At 41.4% G+C, this 23617-nt stretch overlaps 1 protein-coding gene across 1 annotated transcript in view; it reads left to right on the plus strand.

The window, feature by feature from the left end:
* The window catches only part of LOC135543892 (vacuolar protein sorting-associated protein 37B-like), a 35126-nt gene extending 13546 nt beyond the window's left edge, over positions 1–21580 (plus strand). Inside the window, exons 3-4 of the mRNA XM_064971208.1 lie at positions 17659–17741; positions 18134–21580. Of these exons, the coding sequence (XP_064827280.1) occupies positions 17659–17741; positions 18134–18595 (545 nt within the window). The 3' untranslated portion in view covers positions 18596–21580. The remainder of the gene's footprint in view (positions 1–17658; positions 17742–18133) is intronic.
* Positions 21581–23617: the final 2037 nt, after the last annotated feature.

Raw genomic sequence — 23617 nt, forward strand, 5'->3', positions numbered from 1 at the left:
TCAGGCTTCAAACATAAAGATATAAAACTGTATTTTTTTGTGAAGAATCAACAACAAGTGGGACACAATCATGAAGTGGAACGACATTTATTGGATATTTCAAACCTTTTTAACAAATCAAAAACTGAAAAATTGGGCGTGCAAAATTATTCAGCCCCTTTACTTTCAGTGCAGCAAACTCTCTCCAGAAGTTCAGTGAGGATCTCTGAATGATCCAATGTTGACCTAAATGACTAATGATGATAAATACAATCCACCTGTGTGTAATCAAGTCTCCGTATAAATGCACCTGCACTGTGATAGTCTCAGCGGTCCGTTAAAAGCGCAGAGACCATCATGAAGAACAAGGAACACACCAGGCAGGTCCGAGATACTGTTGTGAAGAAGTTTAAAGCCGGATTTGGATACAAACAGATTTCCCAAGCTTTAAACATCCCAAGGAGCACTGTGCAAGCGATAATATTGCAATGGAAGGAGTATCAGACCACTGCAAATCTACCAAGAACTGGCCGTCCCTCTAAACTTTCAGCTCATACAAGGAGAAGACTGATCAGAGATGCAGCCAAGAGGCCCATGATCACTCTGGATGAACTGCAGAGATCTACAGCAGAGGTGGGAGACTCTGTCCATAGGACAACAATCAGTCGTATATTGCACAAATCTGGCCTTTATGGAAGAGTGGCAAGAAGAAAGCCATTTCTTAAAGATATCCATAAAAAGTGTTGTTTAAAGTTTGCCACAGACCACCTGGGAGACACACCAAACATGTGGAAGAAGGTGCTCTGGTCAGATGAAACCAAAATTGAACTTTTTGGCAACAATGTAAAATGTTATGTTTGGCGTAAAAGCAACACAGCTCATCACCCTGACCATACCATCCCCACTGTCAAACGCGGTGGCAGCATCATGGTTTGGGCCTGCTTTTCTTCAGCAGGGACAGGGAAGATGGTTAAAATTGATGGGAAGATGGATGGAGCCAAATACAGGACCATTCTGGAAGAAAACCTGATGGAGTCTGCAAAAGACCTGAGACTGGGATGGAGATTTGTCTTCCAACAAGATCCAAAACGTAAAGCAAAATCTACAATGGAATGGTTCAAAAATAAACATATCCAGGTGTTAGAATGGCCAAGTCAAAGTCCAGACCTGAATCCAGTCGAGAATCTGTGGAAAGAACTGAAAACTGCTGTTCACAAATGCTCTCCATCCAACCTCACTGAGCTCGAGCTGTTTTGCAAGGAGGAATGGGAAAAAATGTCAGTCTCTCGATGTGCAAAACTGATAGAGACATACCCCAAGCGACTTACAGCTGTAATCGCAGCAAAAGGTGGCACTACAAAGTATTAACTTAAGGGGGCTGAATAATTTTGCACGCCCAAGTATTCGGCCCCCGTGAGCTTTGCAACCTTTTGCCACATTTCAGGCTTCAAACAAAGATATAAAACTACAATCATGAAGTGGACCGACATTTATTGGATAAAAAAGTCTTAAATATCCAATAAATGTCGTTCCACTTCATGATTGTGTCCCACTTGTTGTTGATTCTTCACAAAATAATACAGTTTTATATCTTTGTTTGAAGCCTGAAATATGGCAAAAGGTCGCAAAGTTCAAGGGGGCCAAATACTTTCGCAAGGCACTGTATATATTTTCTTCATGAACGCCACAGCAATGTTCACTCTAATAATCCATGAATGGCTATTTTCATATAGGTCTACTGCAGCTCTGATTTGTTTAAGGTGTACCGATCTGTGTAGATTACGGGCTTGAGTCGTGCCTGTCAATGCAATAGAATCATACTCCAATGCACTCTTGCTACTAGAAAATCTCTTGCGCAGTTAGATTTGCATACTAAGTTTTCCATAGTTGTTTTTTGTTTCTGTATGTTACATTGAAAGTGGCTAATATTGCGTTGATTCGAGCACAATTCCCACAGTAGAGCGAAATGTTGATAGTGTTAACTGAAGGGAAAAACTCTAGAAAGTTGAGTGAAGTTCAATCTCAGTCTTCTCTGCGCAGGCTGATATTACTTCTGTGCAGCTGTCTGAGGGGAGTTGCGTGCAGCTTAGACGGAAGATGTGTGCCTGAGGTGCAGGAGTTATTTTATTTTTTATTTTTTTGCATTTTCCAATTAAGAACATTCAAAACAAACGTGAAAAGATATTAGACAACGATAGGACAAAGTGACAGTAACAGACGAGCGTAACCAAAAAATAAATAAATTATATATACAAACATACAGTAAGAAAAAAATAATAACGAGACATTGGATCACCTGCCGTAGGCTACATATGGTACATTACGTGTGAAACATTATGTGAGGATTATATATAGATTCAATCAATGAGATGGAGGGGAGATTCTCCATATAGTCAAAAGGTTGCCAAATTCTGTAAAATGTCTAACTTATTCCTCAAGCAGTAAGTGATTTTCTCCAAAGGGATACAACTATTAACTTCCGATAGCCACATTGCAACTGGTAGGGAGGAATCCAATTTCCATTTCAAGGCAATACATTTCTTGGCAATCGCTAGCAATATTTCTGTTAGCTGTATAGTATGGCTTTGCCTAAGATTGGTGTTAGTAAAGTTACCCAGTAGACAGACCTCTGGGTCTAAAGGGAATGCAACCCCGTGAATTGGGGATATGGTATCGCATACCCCCTGCCAGAAACCGTGTAGTTTTGAACACTGCCAAGTGGAATGGAGGAATGTTCCTTCATCTGAGCCACATCTAAAACTTAGGGAGGAGATATCTGGGTTGAACTTGTGCAGTCTACATGGGGTGATATAGAGCTGATGGAGGAAATTAAACTGGATCAGTCTGTATCTGGAGTTCAATGTGGATGTAACACCATCCCTGCATAGGTCACTCCATAGATCCTCATCAAGATCAATACCCAGATCTTTTTCCCATCTAAGTCGGGGTTTATCTAGCCCAGGCAGTGTTAGTCCTGACATAAGAGCATCATATACACGAGAAATGGTCTTGAACACTGGTTGGTCTGCGTGGCAGAGTTGTTCAATAGGTGACATCTTAGGTTCCATTGTCCCTTGAGAGTCACCCTAATAAAGTTTCGTAGTTGTAGGTAGCTAAAGAAGTCCCGGTTAGGCAAGTGGCATTTCTGTTTAGGCTGATCAAAAGACATAAGAACTCCCTCCTCGTAACAATGTTCCAGAAGAGTGATCCCCTTATCAGACCATGGTCTAAAGTTACTATTCTGGAAAAACATAGGGATCAATCTATTGTTCCATAAAGGGGTTTTAGGGGAAAGGAATCCCTCTCGTCCGACCAGCTCATGCAGTTTGCACCATGCCAGGACAGAATGTAAAGGGTTGTCTGTGATGGTTTTTATAGATTTTCTGTCCCATTTGTAAAACAATTCTGCCCCAATGTCATCATTTACCTCAAGCTTTTCAATGTTCAACCATGAGGGAGAGGGACCATTGTCAAACCTCTGAGCCAGAAACCTAGACTGTGCAGTACATTCTAAAATTGGGCAGGTTTAAGCCCCCTTGGCTGTAATCAAGGGTCAGTTTATCCAGGCCAACCCTAGGGGTTTTGCCGTGCCAGATAAACCGTCTGGTCAGCTTTTCGAGAGAGGAAAAAAAAGGGAGAGATTGAAGCAGATATAGAAATCTGGGCAGGACATTCATTTTAATTTCATTGATTCTACCCAGTAGAGTGAGAGGTAAGTCCATCCATTTACAAAGGTCAACCTCCACCTTTTGCAACAAACTGGCCAGATTGAGTTTATAGAGGTTGTTCAGATTACCATCCACCATTATGCCCAAATATGTGAAGCCCATAGGCGACCATCTAAAAGGAAACTTGTGCTTGATGGTATGGTCAAAGACAGACAACGGTAAGACTTCGCTTTTATAAAAATTGACCTTATATCCAGAGAAAGAACTATAACACTGTAGTAGGATCTGCAAGTGAGAGAGGGAGTGTTCTGGGTTTGTTAGAAATACGATAAGATTGTCCGCAAAGAGTGATCATTTATGGGTATGGGGGCCCACCTCAAAGCCATGTATGTCAGGGCACGTTCTAATAGCCTCAGCCAACGGTTCGATGGCGAGGGCAAAGAGGTGGGGACTAATTGGGCAACCTTGTCTGTTCCCCCTATAAAGAGGAGGAAGTAATCCCATTGGTAGCAATCCTAGCTTTAGGAGATTTGTAGAGTGATTTTATCAAATTTACAAACATGGTACCTAAACCGAACTTTTCCAAGACGCGAAAGAGGTATGGCCATTCAACCCTATCAAAGGCCTTTTCAGCGTCGAGGGAGACTGCGATACTGGGTATTTTGTTTAGTTAGCAAGGTGAATTATATCAAAGAACCTTCTGAGATTATTGGAGGACAATCTATTAATTATGAAGCCAGTCTGATCTGGGTTGACCAACAGGGGAAGACATGACTCCAGTCTCTTAGATAGCATCTTGGTGACCAGTTTACAATCTGTGTTAAGGAGAGAGATTGGTCTATTGGAGGTGCACTTTAGCAGGTTTTTCCCTTTCTTGTGGATTACAGTAATTACTGCTTGAGAGAAGGACTCTGGAAAGCAGTTGTCTTCTCTGGCTTTTTTAAGTACCTCCATAAGGTAATGGACCAACAGCTCCCTAAATTCTTTATAGAACTCTGGAGGGAAGCCATCCTCCCCAGGAGATTTATTAGAAGGTAAGGATTTAATGGCCTCCAACAATTCAGGAACTGAGAAATGTTCACTCAGGAGCTCGCTGTCTTCCCCTGACAGGCATGGGAGGTTGAGAGAGGAGAGAAAGGAGTCGATCTCTGATAGATCGTCGCTTGATTGGGAAGTGTAGAGATCTTCATAGTATTTCTTTAAAAGTATTATTCATTTCAGTAGGGTCGAAAGATATCTCATTAGTAAGAGTTTCTATGGCATTAATTGTCCTCTTACTTTCCTCTGCTTTCAGTTGCCATGCCAATACTTTGTGAGCTTTCTCTCCAAGCACGTAATAACGCTGTTTTGATTTAGTGATGGCCCTCTCAGCTTGATATGTGTTCAGAATGTTATATTTAAGTTTTTTATTTACCAAAAGCCTGTATAGATCTTTAGTCGGGCCTCTTTGGTAGGTTTTCTCTAGCTCGGAGATTTCAGATTCAAGGGCACTCAGTTCCGCACCGTGTTTTCTCTTTAGCCCTTCAGTATAGGAAATAATCTGTCCCCTCAGGTAGGCCTTCAGTGTGTCCCAAAGAATGAAGCTGTCAGGAGCAGAGGATTTGTTTGTCAAAGTAAAAATATTGATCTGCTCTTTGATGAATGCACAAAATTCAGGTTGCTTTAGGAGTGTAGAATTTAGTCTCCATCTATATGCTCCATTTACCTTGGTAGGAATGGAGATTGATAATACCAGAGGAGAATGGTCACTAAGCAATCTGGGGAGATACTCGATATCTAACACTCTATGAAACAGTTGTGTCAAGTAAAAAGTTATATATATGTGTGGGTGTGAATAAAAAGAGTAGTCCCTATCCTGTGGGTGCAACTGTCTCCAGATGTCTAGTAAATTGATGTCAATGGAAGAATGGAGTTCAGCCGATTTCTTATCAATTTTCATAAAGACCTCTGTTACCATCCTGAATTTCCCGGAGGAGAGTAGCCAGCATGTCGGCAGGCTCGCAAGAGGCTGCTGAGAGCAACAGTCGAACTGTCGTCTGAGTTATGAGGGCTAATCTTGCTAGCTTTATCGTTATCTTGGGAATCAACAACGTTTTGGTCGTCCTTGCCTCTCGGTCGGAGGTTTGGCTCTTTGGGAAGGTAAGTACTTGACAATTTGTCAGCCGATGTTAGAATATTGTTTCAACGTTGTTATTTAGGTAAAAATAGAATAACTTTGAAGAGCTCGGTTTGTCAACGTCTGCTCAGCTCCGCGGCATCACGTGCTCCGTGCAGGAGGTTTTTGTCATGAGTGACATGGACCGCTTGCCAGAGGTACATTTTTCAAAGAGGGTGTGACCAGGGTGGTAGGTTCAGCTATGACCTTTCCATCATGCTTTTTGCTCTAGAGTTGCGCAGTACTTTGATGGAGGGCAGGTGGCAGCCGACGACCCTCTGCAGACTGGATAATGCGTTGCAGTTTGCCATTGCAGCGGGCAGATATGCAGACTCAAACCAGACTGTGATGGAGGAGGTGAGAATGGACTCAACGATTGATGTGTAAAACCGGAGCAGGATTGACTGGGAGATTTCAAGATTTTTCATATCCCGCAAGTAGTACATCTGTGCATGTAACTTCTTGGTGACCACGGTGATGTCTTCCCACATGAGGTTGTGGGAGATGATTGTCCTCGGGAATTTGATTGATTCAGCCGTGCCAAAAGCTGAGCCATCAATCTCTTGAGGGGGGGAGAGATGGTGGGGGTGTTTTCTGAAGTCAACCACCATCTCCATGGGTTAGCCTGAGTTCCAGGTTATTGAGACTGCACCAGGCCACCAGCCGGTCGATCTCTGCACGGTACATGGACCAATCGCCGTCGGTGATGAGACCGACCAAACTTGATTAGGTTGACAGATGCGTTGATGCGGGTGCAGTCATTGGTGTAGAGTAGAGATGATGGCACGCATCCTTGTGGAGCTCCAGTGCCGAGGAATAAAGCAACAAAGCAAAAATGTTTTCCCAGCTTCACGTGTTGCATCCTGTTGGTCAGGAAGTCAGTGATTCACTGAGAGATGGTGTTGGACATGTTCAGCTGGGAGAGTATACTTCCGGCGCCGACAGAGATGGCCGCCTCGCTTCGCGTTCCTAGGAAACTACGCAGTTTAAAAAAAAAACATTTTCACGTGTTATTTCTTACATTGGTACCCCAGGTAATCTTAGGTTTCATTTCATACAGTCGGGAAGAACTACTGAATATAAGAGCAATGTCAACTCACCATCAGTACGACCAGGAATATGACTTCCCTGAAGAGGATCCTGTGTTCTGCCTTCCACCCAGGACAACGGAATGGATCCCCGCCTGCGACCCAAAACAAAGACGTCGTAAAAGAGGGAAACGAAGCGGTCTTCTGGTCAGGCTCCGGAGACGGGCACATCGCGCACCACTCCCTAGCATACTACTCGGCAATGTCCAGTCTCTTGACAACAAGGTTGATGAAATCCGAGCAAGGGTAGCATTCCAGAGGGCCATCAGAGACTGTAACGTTCTTTGCTTCACGGAAACATGGCTCACTCGAGAGACTCTAACGGAATCGGTGCAGCCAGCTGGTTTCTTCACGCATCGCGCCGACAGAAACAAACATGTTTCTGGTAAGAAGAGGGGCGGGGGCGTATGCCTTATGATTAACGAGACGTGGTGTGACCACAACAATACACAGGAACTCAAGTCCTTCTGTTCACCTGACTTAGAATTCCTCACAATCAAATGTCGTCTGCATTATCTACCAAGGGAATTCTCTTCGATTATAATCACAGCCGTATAGATTTCCCCCCAAGCAGACACATCGATGGCCCTGAACAAAATTTATTTGACTCTTTGCAAACTTTAAACCACATATCCTGAGGCTGCAATCATTGTAGCTGGGGATTTTAACAAGGCTAATCTGAAAACAAGACTCCCTAAATTGTATCAGCATATCGATTGCGCAAACAGGGCTGGTAAAACCTTGGATCATTGCTATTCTAACTTCCGTGATGCATATAAGGCCCTCCCCCGCCCTCCTTTCGGAAAAGCTGACCACGACTCCATTTTGTTGCTTCCTGCCTACAGACAGAAACTAAAACAAGAAGCTCCCGCGCTCAGGTCTTTTCAACGCTGGCCCGACCAATCTGATTCCACACTTCAAGACTGCTTCAATCACGTGGATTGGGATATGTTCCGCATTGCGTCCAACAACAACATTGATGAATACGCTGATTCGGTGAGCGAGTTCATTAGAAAGTGTATTGATGATGTTATTCCCATAGCAACGACTAAAACATTCCCAAACCAGAAACCGTGGATTGATGGCAGCATTCGCGTGAAACTGAAAGCGCAAACCACTGCTTTTAACCAGGGCAAGGTGACTGGAAACATGACCGAATACAAACAGTGTAGCTATTCCCTCCGCAAGGCAATCAAACAAGCTAAGCGTCAGTATAGAGACAACGTAGAGTCACAATTCAACGGCTCAGACACGAGGTATTGTGGCATGATCTACAGTCAATCACGGATTACAAAAAGAAAACCAGCCCCGTCACGGACCAGGATGTCTTGCTTCCAGGCAGACTAAATAACTTTTTTGTCCGCTTTGAGGACAATACAATGCCACTGACACGGCCCGCTACCAAAACCTGCAGACTCTCCTTCACTGCAGCTGACGTGAGGAAAACATTCAAATTTGCTTACTTACCTTGGGTCTCGACCCCGCCCTGTGCAACTGGGTACTTTTATTTAATGTATATAAATACTTTATTTGAATCATTTTATCCCAACTTCGTCAAATACACCTACCATAAATGTCGTTCTTGATAGCATGTTTCATTTAGAACTTCAATCATTATTTTTAAAACTCTCCATGTTGAATCATATATCATTCAAAAGCTTTTTTTCCGGAGCATATTGTTAGCTAGTCCATACATGGCTATATCCTTTGTAGACATAGTACTTCGTGCTGAAAGTTTAGTAATTTCCTGACATTCGATTAGTTACTGGCATTTTAAAGGCCCTTTCCGCCAACCTGATTGTAGCTAGCTTCACATAGATGGGTCTGACTACCATTAATCAAATAAGAACTGTCTTATAAATGAGGGCTATTTTAGATGACAGCTAACTATAGCTACTGAAACAGATGGTGTGTTATTTGATGTGTATCTATTTTGACACGCAAAGACTCAAACGGCGTTCTATAGAAATCCTGGTTGAGAATGAAACGACTGAACAACGAAACAGCACAGCAAGTAAGTGAAAGAAATATGTTTTGATTATGTTTTACTGGTAACGGGGACATATGTAAATGCCAATAACTTTTGTGTTTGTGACCTTAACTAGACAAGTCAGTTAAGAACAAATTCTTATTTACAATGACGGCCCGGACGATGCTGGGCCAATTGTGCACAGCACTATGGGACTCTCAATCACGGCCGGATTTGATACAGCCTGGATTCGAACCAGGGACTGTAGTGACGCTTCTTGCACAGAGACGCAGTGCCTTAGACCGTGTTTGTGTGTGTTGACTATTTAACTGTACTGGAATGCTTAAAAAGCCGCTAAAATTGTAAATATCGGGTATCGGTATTGGTTTTTTTTGGCAAGGGAATATCGATATCGGCCATAAATGTCATATTGTTGCATCACTAATGCTAATATTTACAAGGGGTAACATGTTGATATTTAGTCCTCCCACACACTTAAGTTGCAAAGATTCAGAGAGGGCTACGGTCAATGGAGAGTGCTGCAAAGATCATTAGAAGAGCATACGCAGATATATACCCAGACATAGCAGAGTTGCTGAAGGAGGATGAGGATGCCATCATAGACATTCATGTATCCTTTGATGGCACTTAGCACAAGAGAGGATTCACTTCCAACTACAGGATAGGTGTGTCCATTGGTGCTGGTACCAGCGAGCCCTAGAATATGGTGAAGATCCACCCAGTCACAAAAATCTTGGGAGGCCATACATTTTTTAAGAGGTTGCACAGAAAATGGTACCTGTATATCATAGGCTCTCAAATTATAGCATCCTCAAAATAATAGAGCACGGAGGAACCCAAAATGCAAATGAATGTCTGAACTCTAGTATGGTCTCGATGCCCCAAAACTGTCTTTGTGGGAAAATGCCTCATTGATGCAGAAGCCGTATGGCAGTAGCCACATTCAATGAAGGAGCCACTACTATAATAAATGCGGAACATATTGTGGCCTGACCGCACTTTGGAGAAATCAGCGAGGAGTTGTGAGAGCTGATGCTGCTTCAGTGGAATGTGCCAAGCGTAGGCGCAGGTCCCATGACAGTCAAGAAAGTAAAGCGGCACCAGCAACAACTCAGAGGGCCTTACATATGGGACAGGTATAGCTGATTAATGTTCTGCACATTTCAACAGCCATACAAAAGCCTTGTATGTGGAAAATTGAGCAGGATAGGTGTGTCCATTGTGATATGATAATTTGCCCAAAACCACAGATTTGTATTCAAAGCATATGGTCTATTGCTTGAAACAAATGTCTTAAATGTGTGAATGTATTTGTAAAAGGTGTATTTAATGTCAGTTTAGAAGTGAAATGTGAATAAAATATAAATTAATGTAACATAAATGGTCATGTATGTAAAGTACATTTTAATTGCGTTAGCCTATCATTATCGGCCATTTTCTCTAACTGATATGTTTTCCGTGTGCCAATTAATTTTTCTCAGTCTTCAAAGGACATACATTCACATCATATGTCGACCGATTTAATCGGAATGGCCAATTAATAAGGGCCAATTTCAAGTTTTCATAACAATTAGAAATCAATATTTTTGGGAGCCGATTTCCGTAAAAAAAAAAAAAAAAAAAGATTTATAAAAAAAATAATGTATACCTATATTTAACTAAGCAAGTCAGTTAAGAACACATTCTTATTTTAAATGACGGCCTAGGAACGTTGGGTTTAACTGCCTTGTTCAGGGGCAGAACGACAGATTTTCACCTTGTCAGCTCAGGGGACCCAATCTTGCAACCTTACAGTGACTTGTCCAATGCTCTAACCACATGCACTCCACGAGGAGCCTGCCTGTTATGCAAATGCAGTAGAGGCCAAGGTAAGTTGCTAGCTAGCATTAAACTTATCTTATAAAAAACAATCAATCATAATCACTAGTTATAACTACTAATCCAGGTTTGCAGGCAATATTAACCTGGTGAAATTGTGTAATTTCTCTTGCATTCATTGCACGCAGAGTCAGGGTATATGCAACAGTTTGGGCTGCATGGCTCATTGCGAACTAATTTGCCAGAATTTTACGGAATTATGACACAATATGGAAGGTTGTGCAATGTAACAAGAATATTTAGACTTAGGGATGCCACCCGTTACATAAAATACCGAACGGGTTCCATATTTCACTGAAATAATAAACGTTTTGTTTTCGAAATGATAGTTTCCGGATTGTAACATATTAAAGACAAAAGGCTCGTATTTCTGTGTTATGTTATAATTAAGTCTGATTTGATAGAGCAGTCTGACTGAGCAGCAGCAGGCTGGTTATCATTCATTCAAACAGCACTTTTGTGCGTTTTGACAGCAGCTCTTCGCAATCACAGCGCTGTTTGACTTCAAGCCTATGAGACTAATGACTGGTGTAACCGATGTGAAATGGCTAGCTAGTTAGCTGTGTGTGCGCTAATAGCGTTTCAAACGTCACTCGCTCATAGATTTGGAGTAGTTATTCCCCTTGCGCTGCAAGGGCCGTGGCTTTTGTGGAGCGATGGGTAACGCTGCTTCGAGTGTGGCTGTTGTCGATGAGTTCCTGGTTCGAGCCCAGATAGGGGCGAGGAGAGGGACGGAAGCTATACTGTTACACTGGCAATACTATAGTGCCTATAAGAACATCCAATAGTCAAAGGTATATGAAATACAAATGGTATAGAGAGAAATAGTCCTATAAATACTATATTAACTACAACCTAAAACCTCTTACCTTGGAATATTGAAGTCTCATGTTAAAAGGAACCACCAACTTTCATATGTTCTCATGTTCTGAGCAAGGAACTTAAACGTTAGCTTTTTTTATATGGCACATATTGCACTTTTACTTCTCCAACAGTTTGTTTTTGCATTATTTAAACCAAATTGAACATGTTTCATTATTTTTTTGAGTCTAAATTGATTTTATTGGTGTATTATATTAAGTTCAAATAAGTGTTCATTCAGAATTGTTGTAATTGTCATTATTACAAATAAATGTAAAAAATCGTCCGATTGTAATTGGTTTCGGCTTTTTTGGTCCTCCAATAATCGGTATCGGTTACGGCGTTGAAAAATCATTATCGGTCCATCTCTAATTCACATTATTCCAAACACAGGTTCTTAGGATTTATAGTCAGACTTTATAGCCAGATTTATAGTCAGTGTAATTTTGTGTAAATATATGCAAAATATGCATCCGTCATACACGAGAAGTGTTTTTTTTTTTTTATTCCATTAAATTTCAAGATTTTGATGAACTGATCTGTACAAGTCTGACCATTTAAGTGTCTTATTACAATAAAACAAAACAAAAAACATTCTGCCTTGAAGCAATGTGTTGAAAAACAGACTCTCGGTATGCAAATTAGCACATTTAACTTCTTATGGCTGGGGGGCAGTATTGAGTAGCTTGGATGAATAAGGTTCCCAGAGTAAACTGCCTGCTACTCGGGCCCAGAAGCTAAGATATGTATATTATTAGTAGATTTGGATTGAAAACACTCCGAATTTTCTAAAACTGTTTGAATTGTGTCTGAGTATAACAGAACTCATATGGCAGGCAAAAACCTGAGGAAAAAATCCAACCAGGAAGTAGGAAATCTAAGGTTTGTAGTTTTTCAAGTCTTTGCCTATCCAAGATAGGAAGTGCAATCGGACCAAATTTACACTAAGGCTTCCACTAGATGTCAACAGTAATTTAGAACCTTGTTTCAGGCTTCTACTGTGAAGGGGGAGCGAATAAGAGCTGTTTCAATCAGGTGTCTGGCAGAAGGCCATGAGCTGGTCACGCGCGTGGCCGTGAGAGCGACATGCGTTCCATTGCATTTCTAAAGACAAAGGAATTGTCTGGTTGGAATATTATTGAAGATTTCTGTTAACACCCTTAAAATTTATTCTATACATTGTTTGACATGTTTCTATGAACTGTAACAGAACTTTTTGACTTTTCGTCTGGACCTAGTGCACTCGCCTCATGATTTTGGATTTGTGAACTAAACGAGCAAACAAAAAGGAGGTATTTGGACATAAATTATGCACTTTATCGAACAAAACAACATTTATTGTGGAACTGGGATTCCTGGGAGTGCATTATGATGAAGATCATCAAAGGTAAGTGAATATTTATAATGCTATTTCTGACTTCTGTTGACTCCACAACATGGCGGGTATCTGTATTGCTTTTTTTGGTGCCTGAGCGCTGTACTCAGATTATTGCATGGTGTGCTTTTTCCGTAAAGCTTTTTTGAAATCTGACACAGCGGATGCATTAAGGAGAAATATATCTTTAATTCCATGTCTAACATTTGTATTTTCATCAACATTTATGATTAGTATTTATGTAAATTGATGTGGCTCTCTGCAAAATCACTGGATGTTTTGGAAGCAAAACATTACTGAACAACGTGCCAATGTAAACTGAGATTTTTGGATATAAATATGAACTTTATCGAACAAAACATAAATGTATTGTGTAACATGAAGTCCCATGAGTGTCATCTGATGAAGATCATGAAAGGTTAGTGGTTCATTTTCTGCTTTTTGTGACTCCTCTCTTTGGCTGGAAAAATGGCTGTTTTTCTGTGACTAGGTTCTGACCTAACATAATCGCAAAGTATGCTTTCGTCATAAAGCCTTTTTGAAATCGGACACTGTGGAGGGATTAACAACAAGATTATCTTTAAAATGGTGTAAAATACTTGTATGTTTGAGGAATTTTAATGAAGAGATTTCTGTTTTGAATTTGGCACCCTGCACTTTCACTGGCTATTGTCATATAGATCCCGTTAACGGGATTTCAGCCGTAAGAAGTTTTAAGGACGTTTTGCCTATTTTAATTTAGAAATAAATAATACTATGTAATACAATAATATATTGTACTTATGTATACTTTCAACTGGAAAAATTTCAGCCAGAGTAAAGAAAAATAAATTCCCAATTAACCTGTGGCCTTGAGCAAATTAAGGCAGCGATTTATGTTTGCAGTTTTAAAGCTAATTTCCAGCAATTCTTTGCATTTTGCCTTGGCTAATGCTGTTATTTTACTCAAACATAATAACAAAATATATACTGCTACAATTGTTTCTCTCTGACTGTCTAGCCTTTATTTTGGTGTTATTATTTGAAAGTAGTGTTTTATTTATTTTATTTAATTGATCTCAAATTTATATATTTTTTTTACTGTTTTTGATTTACCTGTTGATTTAGTCCACCCACACCAGACACTTTTTTTTTAAATATCAAAATGAACTCTGAAACAACTACATTAATTTAGGGACCAGTCAAAGCATTAAACATTTGTGGCAATTTAGCTAGCTGTCTTGCTGTTGCTAGCTAATTTGTCCTGAGATATAAACATTGGGTTATTTTACCTGAAATGCACAAGGTCCTCTACTCTGACAATTAATCCACAGACAAGTGTTTGTTTCTAGTAAACTCTCCTCCTTCAGGCTTCTTTGGACCTCATATGGCGGCTGGCAACCAACTAAGGTGCATTAGCACTACCACCTGCGCTGGAGTGTGAACCTCAGTTTCTTTCAATCACCCACGTGAGAATGCTATTCATTGACTACAACACAGCGTTCAACACCATAGTGGCCTCAAAGCTAAGCGCTAAGCTAAGGACCCTGGGACTAAACACCTCCCTCTGCAACTGGATCCTGGACTTCCTGACTGGCCGTCCCCAGGTGGTAAGGGACGGTAACGACACACCCGCAACACTGATCCTTAACACTGGGGCCCCTCTGGGATGCGTGCTCAGTCCCCTCTACTCCCTGTTCACTCATGACTAGGCACGACTCCAACACCATCATTAAGTTTGCTGGTGACACAACAGTGGTAGGCCTGATCACCAACAATGACGAGACCACATATAGGGAGGTGGTCAGACACCTGGCTGTGTTGCCAGGACAACAACCTCTCCCTCAACGTGATCAGGACTAAGGAGATGATTGTTGTGGACTACAGGAAGATGGGAGAAGCAGGACTTGCAGTGCGTTAAGTATCACAAATAGAAGCAAGTTCAATTGTAGCGCAAGGCTTCGCAGAGGTGTGGGTGCAATGATTGAATAATGTATGTGTATGTTTATTTTGCAACGCTTCCCCCTGCGACACAAGTGGTGTAGTCAGCATGTTAGGCGACCAGAGGAAAATAAAAAAGCTTAGGTGGCCCGCCCAAGGTTTTCAATGGCAGAAAAATCCTTTGACTGGCTGGATCAACTGTGAAAAGCCTTGTGTAATGCTGGTTAAATTAAGCCTCTTATTTGGCACTGAGCGGGGAGGAGCTTGCCAGGGCTTTGTCGCTCGCTCTCTTCCCCCACACTGGTGTTGCCAACTTTAAAACGTTAGGAGCATAACATTTAGGAGCACCAGAAAATGTTTTTGTAATCTATTGATATATAGCCTTTACTGTATGAATTCATGTTGTGCCCTAGAAACAAATGTAACCCTGTAAATACATCTGATTATTATAAACAGCTAAAATGTTGATTCATATACCAGTCATTGAAATTCAAAGTCATTTGTACAATATTCATATTTTTACATTGTGTAAAAAGACTACTTTCCTACTGAGATGTATTCCATAGAGAATTGTACACTGTCTTCAAGAGCGTCAAGGTTGTTATAATGACATCTGTTATTCAGTCATTGCTATGATCATTGATCTCCTGAAGAAGCTATCCCTTTCTGTACCCCCAAATGTTTGGATATCATTGTAAACTAATGGTTGTTCGGTAACAAACATGACTGAACAAGGTGTGAAACAAATGCAGACCACGAGTAGTTTTACAACAGCCGTCAACATGGTTTATGAATGTTAAACCCAATCTGTGACAGGAAGAAAAAAAACGTTGCGCCGGTAATATGAGTCGGATCTTTTGAACTGTTCTGCCTAGAAATTAGCAGTTTTCAATGTATTAACTTCTTGAAACTCCCCATCCCGGATCCGGGATCGTGACTAAAGCCTCAGGCTCATTAGCATAATGCAACGTTAACGATTTCTGAAAATCGCAAATAAAATTAAAATAATGCGTTTGCTCTCAAGCTTAGCCTTTTCTTAACAACACTGTCATCTCAGATTTTCAAAATAGGCTTTTGAACCATAGAAATTGACTAATTTGTGTAAGAGTATGCAAAGCTAGCATAGCATTTTGTGTAGCATGTAGCACGCAACATTTTCACAAAAGCCAGATAACCAAATAAATAAAATAATTTACCTTTGAAGAGCTTCTGATATTTTCAATGAGGAGACTCAGTCACATACCAAATGCGCAGTGTTTCCTGAAAGCGTCTGTGTGTAGGAGAAATCGTTCCGTTTTCTACATTGCGCCTGGCTACCGAAACGAACCGAAAATGCAGTCACCTACAACGTAATACTTTTTCCGGATTAACTACATAATATCGACCGAAACATGGCAAACGTTGTTTGGAATCAGTCCTCAAGGTGTTTTGTCACATATCTCTTCATTGACATGCAGTTCGTGGAAGCTTGCTTTACTCTCTGTATCGCATGGAAAAATACTGGCAGGTGACTTTTGCGCACCAATTTCGGCGCAGGACACCGGGCGGACACGTGGTAAATGTGGTCTCTTATGGTCAATCTTCCAATGATCTGCCTACAAATACGTCACAATGCTGCAGACACCTTGGGGAAACGACAGAAAGGGTTGACTCATTCCTCTTGCGTTCACAGCCATATAAGGAGATCATGAAAAACAGAGCCTCAAAAATCCTTGTCATTTCCTGGATGCCATCTCATCTTGGTTTTGCCTGAAGCTCACGTTAAAGGGCACGCACAGAGAAGATCTTTGTATTTCTGGACACGTCAGAGTGTTTTCTTTCGAACAGTAGCAATTATATGCATAGTCGAGCATCTTTTTGTGACAAAATATCTTGTTTAAAACGGGAACGTTTTTCATCCAAAAATGAAATAGCGCCACCATAGATGTAAGAGGGGTGCAAGCATGACTAATGAATCTGTGCTCGGGAAACAATTGTACAGCCAGACCTTATAACACAAATTGTTTCTTTTCTTCTCATTGGTGCTCCCAAATTTAAAACTCCAGGTCCCACAGCAAAATATTTTCGTCACACTTTATAGCCCTGAATGCATGGCACAGATCTTCCTTATATTCGGACAACAGCAAATGGGTTTATGCATATACTTATTTTGTTATTACACATTGTACTACACAATAAGAGTATAAAATATACACTTTTCTAACCATTTAATGCCCACATCTTCTAGGCTACATGAGCTCTGTGCCTGTGAGCTTTGATTTGTCCAGTGTTGTTGAAATTTTAGCTGATTTTGCTTTGACACAGCAATTGAGAGAACAAGGGGTAGAGGAGGAGGAGTTATTGTGGTTGTTGTTGGCCTCAGTGTAGAAAGGAGTAGGGTGCCATTTCAGATCCAGGCTCCAGTCTTAGTTTACCACTCATTGTGAAAGACAGTCAGTCTTTTTGCTCAGATGTTCTGTCCTTGGTTTGGGTGTCAGAGGAGGTTGTTGTAGACAATGAGTGACTGATGGAGATTTAGCTCTGAGTGCTTGCGTGTTTTCTCTCACTGGTTGACTACTCCCTCATTCTTCTGTAGCAGTCATGTGATTTAGTGTCATGTTATTAAGGCCTGCTAATTATTTTCATCAGTACATTTTCAACGGTCCTGTGACTGAGGCGACTGAGAGGATGAATTATAGTTGTGGTCATAAACAAAATGCTAACTTTTGTCTTGTCCCTTTTTTTCCTTTCTCTTCTGCTCACAGACCACACCCTTGGGAACAGTTCATTGGACACATTGCTAGCTCTACTGCAGGCAGAGGGAGCCAAGATTGAAGAGGAGACTGAGGTAAGCAGCATGAAAATATCTCTCTCTCTCTCTTGCGCACACACACACACACACACACACACACACACACACACACACACACACACACACACACACACACACACACACACACACACACACACACACACAGTGTCCTGCCTTTCCTGTTTTTTTAAATTTGCTACTATGGTTTATTAATCTAACTCTATGGTCCCGTTTGTTACAAGTAAGGTGGACACCTCTCAGATTTTCTTTATAGTTATTTTACTGTCCAATCCTAACATCATCATCATATTTGTATTTATTTTTATAAACAAGTATTTAAAAAAGGGGGGAAAAAGGCATTTGCATGGAATATCCAGAATGTGCTTTTATTTTAACGGTTTAAACTGTTCCTGCTTCTCCCTAAACAGAACATGGCCGACTCCTTCTTGGACGGCGATGTCACCCTAGATACCTTCATAGACTCGTACCAGAGCAAGAGGAAGCTGGCCCACCTGAGGAGGGTGAAGATTGACAAGCTGCAGGAGATGGTGCTGAAGGGCCATAGGCTGCCCCAGGTGCCAGTCTCTTGCTCCCATCTCCAGGAGGTCTCAGCCAGGCCAGCCCCCCTCTACACAGAGGTCAACAACCACTCTCCTGTGCCCCAGCCCAGGAGAGCTCCCCCTCCCCCTCCAGCCCAACAACCGCCAGGTGTAGCCCCCCAGCCTGCTGTCTTCTCCTATCCTACCATCCCATACCCCCCTATCCCCCCCAGGGCAGCCCACCTTTTACCCAGTGCCAACCCGGAGCACCAGCACCACTTCATGTCTCAGTGCCCCCCTGTCCTTCCACAAAGGCCTCCCCTCGCATGGCCCCGCAGTCTGGCTTCATGATTCAGTAGTGAAGGGGGTACAGTACATGCAGTGGACTTGCACTGCAATCTTGCTGGAACTATCTTCTGTGTTGTGTCAGGCTGTGAGCCTCTGAATATGGCACAACGTAATGCAAAGGGGGTCGACTAACTTAGATTGAAGGCTGGTCTGGGCATGTTCAACTGAAAAACAGAATCGAGTTTGAATTTGCACTCTTCTCACCAGAATCAGCACTCCATTGCCACAACACCCCAGAAAGGACTTGACTGACCAGTGCTTGCATCTGCAAAGTTAAATCTCTCAGCGATAGTGCTTTAGATGTAGTCTAAAGTGAAATAAATGTCAATTTATGGTTAGCTGGCCTCTTAAAACTGGGCTTGGCCATGACCCCAGTCAGATGAGGCCTATTTGTTTTCAGCACTTTATGCCCCTCAGGTGTTTCCTCAGTCCTCCCTCTTCCTGCCCGTTACAGTGAAGGTGCCTCTCATCTGTCATCTGTGGTGTCTAAAGCCGAATGGGGACTAGAGCCATTCATTGTTTTTCATTTGATCTACAGTGTCATTTGAATGTTGTTTTTATATTGTGTAACCAGAGACTTCCCAGAAGACGATGGTAAATCATATGCAATAGATATTTAGAGTACTAATGTCATACAGCATTATTGTTGCCAGGAAAGATTAGACAGACATTTTGAAAGAACTAATTTGTGAGGCGTGTGCATCTCTTCTCCAGCATGGACAGTTGTCAAAAAAGTGTGTGGATCTCATGCCCAATCCAATATGGAGGACAGTCTAATTGGTCTCTGTCGCTCAGCGCAGACATGTGCAAACATGCACATAGGGGTGGGTGGGGGTTGGTGTCACAAACACTCTGAAACCTTGGCCTCTTGGTCTTGCCTGCGAAGGATCTGTCATTGCCATATAATCAATTTACCTTAAGTGTTGTTTTAGTCAATAATAGCATACTTGATGCGCAACAGTTTTGGAAAATTATTTTTTTGTCCTTCCGTATATCACTCCTTTAATCATTGAATGCCGTTTTCTCTTGGGTACGTTATAAAGCTGATTATCGTCATTGCTGTTGAAACAAGATTAGTCTATTTAAGTTAATTCGGTGATATAACCATATACAGTCCATATCAAATCAAGTATATACTGCAACTAAGCCACCTTTGTGTGAACAGTAATACCCTCTGTAATTGAAGGTAATTATCACATTGACTGAACAAAGACTCTGTTATCTTAAAGAGATTATCCGGTACTTTTATATATTTAGCCAGTAGATCTGAAAGTAGTGCTCACGAGCCAGAAGTGTTCGGCGAAAATTGCGTACTATGTCACATATGTGCCGATATGTGCACCACGTCATTGCTCTGCTGTGTATGCATCTTGCTAGCTGTCTTGCAACTGGTGAGTGGCTTAAGCTCATTAGCTAGAACTCTAATTGCTAGGGGGCTGGTCCACATGTAGGGAAAATGTTGCACAGCTTCCAGAAACATTCTCTTTCAAACTAGGGATTTTGTGGCTAATTGAAGTAAGAGTAATTCTGCTCATAGATTATGAATGTATGAACTACACATTAACGCATCAATTCCAAAGCCATTTATTGAGAAACCATTGTGTAAAATTACTATTTTCATACTTTCCTGCATCCATTTGTCAGGTTTATACTCATGTTATGACAGTAGTTTGAGGAGTGCACATTTTTGATCCATATGGATGAAATGTGAAAAATAATACAGTACCCATCTAAAATGTTTCTTGCACCATTTTTATTACAAGTACTAATCCTAAAGAAGTCACGTATCATAAAAGAGTGTTTGGTTACCTTGGCCTAAATGCTGCAGTTGTGCACTGTTCGAGCCACTGAGTGCCTTCACTGAACTGGACTGATATGGAGGATCACACTGCTGACTGCTCTATGCCTCTTATCTGTGTAAACTGACCAGGCTTGACTGCTCTTCTGGTCTGGATCACTTTAGTTAGCTTCACCATCAATGTCTACTTTCCCAGCCTGTTATCATTTGCTGTCTGCAACCGATGTGATGGTGGTGCATGCCCGGGGGCAGGAGATGCTCGAGTCCGTCTGTCTGCCAGGCTTCTTCTCTCCTAACTGGTGCTATGGGGCCGGTGCAGTTTTCTTCTGAACATGTGCCAGAGAGATATGTCCTTGGGGTATATGCCTAATGCTTGTGGTACTCCTACAACTTCTTTGTACCATCAACACAAACTGTGGTTTGCCTGCCCTGAGGTGGGTGACCACCATTTATATTCTTATGCATATCGGTGATTCGCCAAGACAACAGGGCTCCTATATTTTTTAAATGTATCTTAATATCAAACAGAAATGCATCTTTCTGAGAAATTGGCCAAATCGGCGCAATAACAGTTTGCCGTAAGTTAGGTTGAAGAAAAAGCCATGTCCCTATTTATTTCTCAAATGCAAGAAATGTTATGTATTGAATACCAATTGTTTTGATATACTTTAGCCTACCAGCATTTCTAAATGAAACGAATGATATTAATCATTGTGTGCATGTTTTTATTTGATTGTGATCCATTTCAGAGTTTTTCTGCTGTAGCAGTTAGTTTATAACTGGCATAATTTGGCTGTTTGGGCTGCTTTAAAATACAGATTTATGTTCATACATGTTGTTCATTGTAATGTTGTAGGTATTTTGGTTTATGAAGATTGTAGAGGTGGTTGATTAGAATTATGAAACTATTTTTTTAAGGACGGGACAGTCTTGAGTTGCCTCACACAATCAGAGCTTGATCTCTGGTTGTTAGGAGTCAGTTGGCCATTTCAAGTTATTTTTGAATATGAAGGCATATTCCTACACTTTAAGTACAAACTGGCGGCTGGGTTGCAATATTAGGAAGGTGTTCCTAATGTTTGGTATACTCTGTACGTATTGAATTGTCAAAATCGTTTTAATTGGGAAAGCAGATGGTGTTAATCAAAATAAATCACTTTGCATGTGAAAACACAGAATCCTACTCATTACTCCACATTCTTAACTTGTCACTTTTGTTTTGAGACGTCTTCGCTGTCAAACAGAGGAGGCAGCCTGCTTCCAAAACGAATGCAATCACTTTTCACACTGTACAAACTATGCCCACCCGGGCCAGATTAATCGAATCCCCTCATTGAATGCAACTTCACAACAAAATACATTGGAACATTTATCTTGATTATGTTAAATGTTATTATAATGAACATTGCAGTTCACTGATGAAGTTTTTTTTCTCCAATTAATCCAAATTACAATGCATGTTCCAGCCTTGATGTTAAAAGAAGGCTCTGTAGGGTAAATTGAAACAAGACCGCCATCTAGTGTTGATTTACTGACATTGCTAGTTCTACTTTTGAGGCAAAGGCTAGAGGTTATTATGATCAGTGGTGTAAAGTACTTAAATTGTTCTTTAAAGCATTTTTTACTTAAGTGGATGTTTTGGGTGTCTGTACTTTACTATTTATATTTTTATTCAAATAGTATTCTACTGGGTGGCTTTTACGTTAATTTTCTATTAATGAATCTGTACTTTTACTCAAGTATGACAATTGGGTACTTTTTCCACCACTGCATATGATGTCCCACCCTGGGAGAATATTTAGGTGTATATTTTAATGTTCCTGAAATGAAGATATTCTGACCTTCCCAAAAATGAAATTGATTAGGACAGGTGGGCTGCCTGGTAGATGTGTGCATTGAATATAGCAAATGTATGATTAAGACAAACAAATGAATTGTTAAACCAATGACTGTATATATGAAAACCTTGCTGGATCAAATCCCCGAGCCGACAATGTTCAAATCTGTAATTTTGCCCCTAAGCAATTGCTGTTATGCCATATTCACATGCTACTTGGAACCAAGAAACTCACATTTTCGACTTGCTAACTGGTTGTAGTTATACATGTGCCGCGTTCAACGAATCAGCAGGTCAGAAATGTCAGTTTCCTAGTTCCGACTAGCATATGAACGCGGCATTGATGTGTCCAAAACAACTGGTAACTCAGAAAAATATGAGGTAAAATCATGACGTCAGTGATGTTCAGGTCGGAAAGTTGGAGATCTAGAAAAAGGCCCAAGTTCCCGAGTTGTAATTCCGAGTAGGATGATCGTTCAAATAGATTTTTCCCAGTCAGAGCTTGTTTTTCCCCTGAGTTCCAAGTTGTTTTGAACGCACTGAAATCGGAAGTCAGAGATTTCCAGGTTTCCAGTTGGTTTGAATGTGGCATAACCCCCAACAACAACTGCTCCCTGGGCGCCGATGGCGTGATGTTGATTATTAAGTCAGCCCCTCGCACCCCTCTGATTCAGAGGGATTGGGTTAAATGCGGAAAACACAATTCAGTTGAATGCATTCAGTTTTACAACTGACTAGGTATTCCCCTTTCCTTATCCCTTTCTGATACAGCCAACACGTTGTGGATTTTGAATGCACCCCAAGTGACCTGCACGTGTACATACTCCAACCAAAAGCCATGGATTACAGTCAACATCAGCACTGAGCTAAAGGGTAGAGCTGCCGCTTTCAAGGCGTGGCACTCTAACCCGGGGGCTTATAAGAAATCCCACTATACCCTCCGACGAACCATCAAACAGGCAAAGCGTCAACACAGGACTAAGATTGAGTCCCACTACACTGGCTCCGATGCTAGTCGGATCTGGCAGGGCTTGCAAACTATTACGGACTACAAAGAGACACGAGACGACCAGACGAGCTAAGTGACTTCTATGCGCGCTTCAACACTGAAGCATGCATGAGAACACCAGCTGTTCTGGATGACTGTGTGATTACATTCTCCGTAGCCAATGTGAGTAACACCTTAATACAGGTCAACATTCACAAGGCCCAGGGCCAGACGGATTACCAGGAGGTGTACTCCGAGCATGCACTGACCAACTGGCAAGTGTCTTCACTAACATTTTCAACCTGTCCCTGACCGAGTCTGTAATACCTACATGTTTCAAACAGACCCCCATAGTCCCTGTGCCCAAGAACACCAAGGTAACCTGCCTAAAGGACTACGTCT

This window comes from Oncorhynchus masou, chromosome 1 (assembly GCF_036934945.1).
Source record: "Oncorhynchus masou masou isolate Uvic2021 chromosome 1, UVic_Omas_1.1, whole genome shotgun sequence".
Classification (NCBI taxonomy): domain Eukaryota; kingdom Metazoa; phylum Chordata; class Actinopteri; order Salmoniformes; family Salmonidae; genus Oncorhynchus; species Oncorhynchus masou.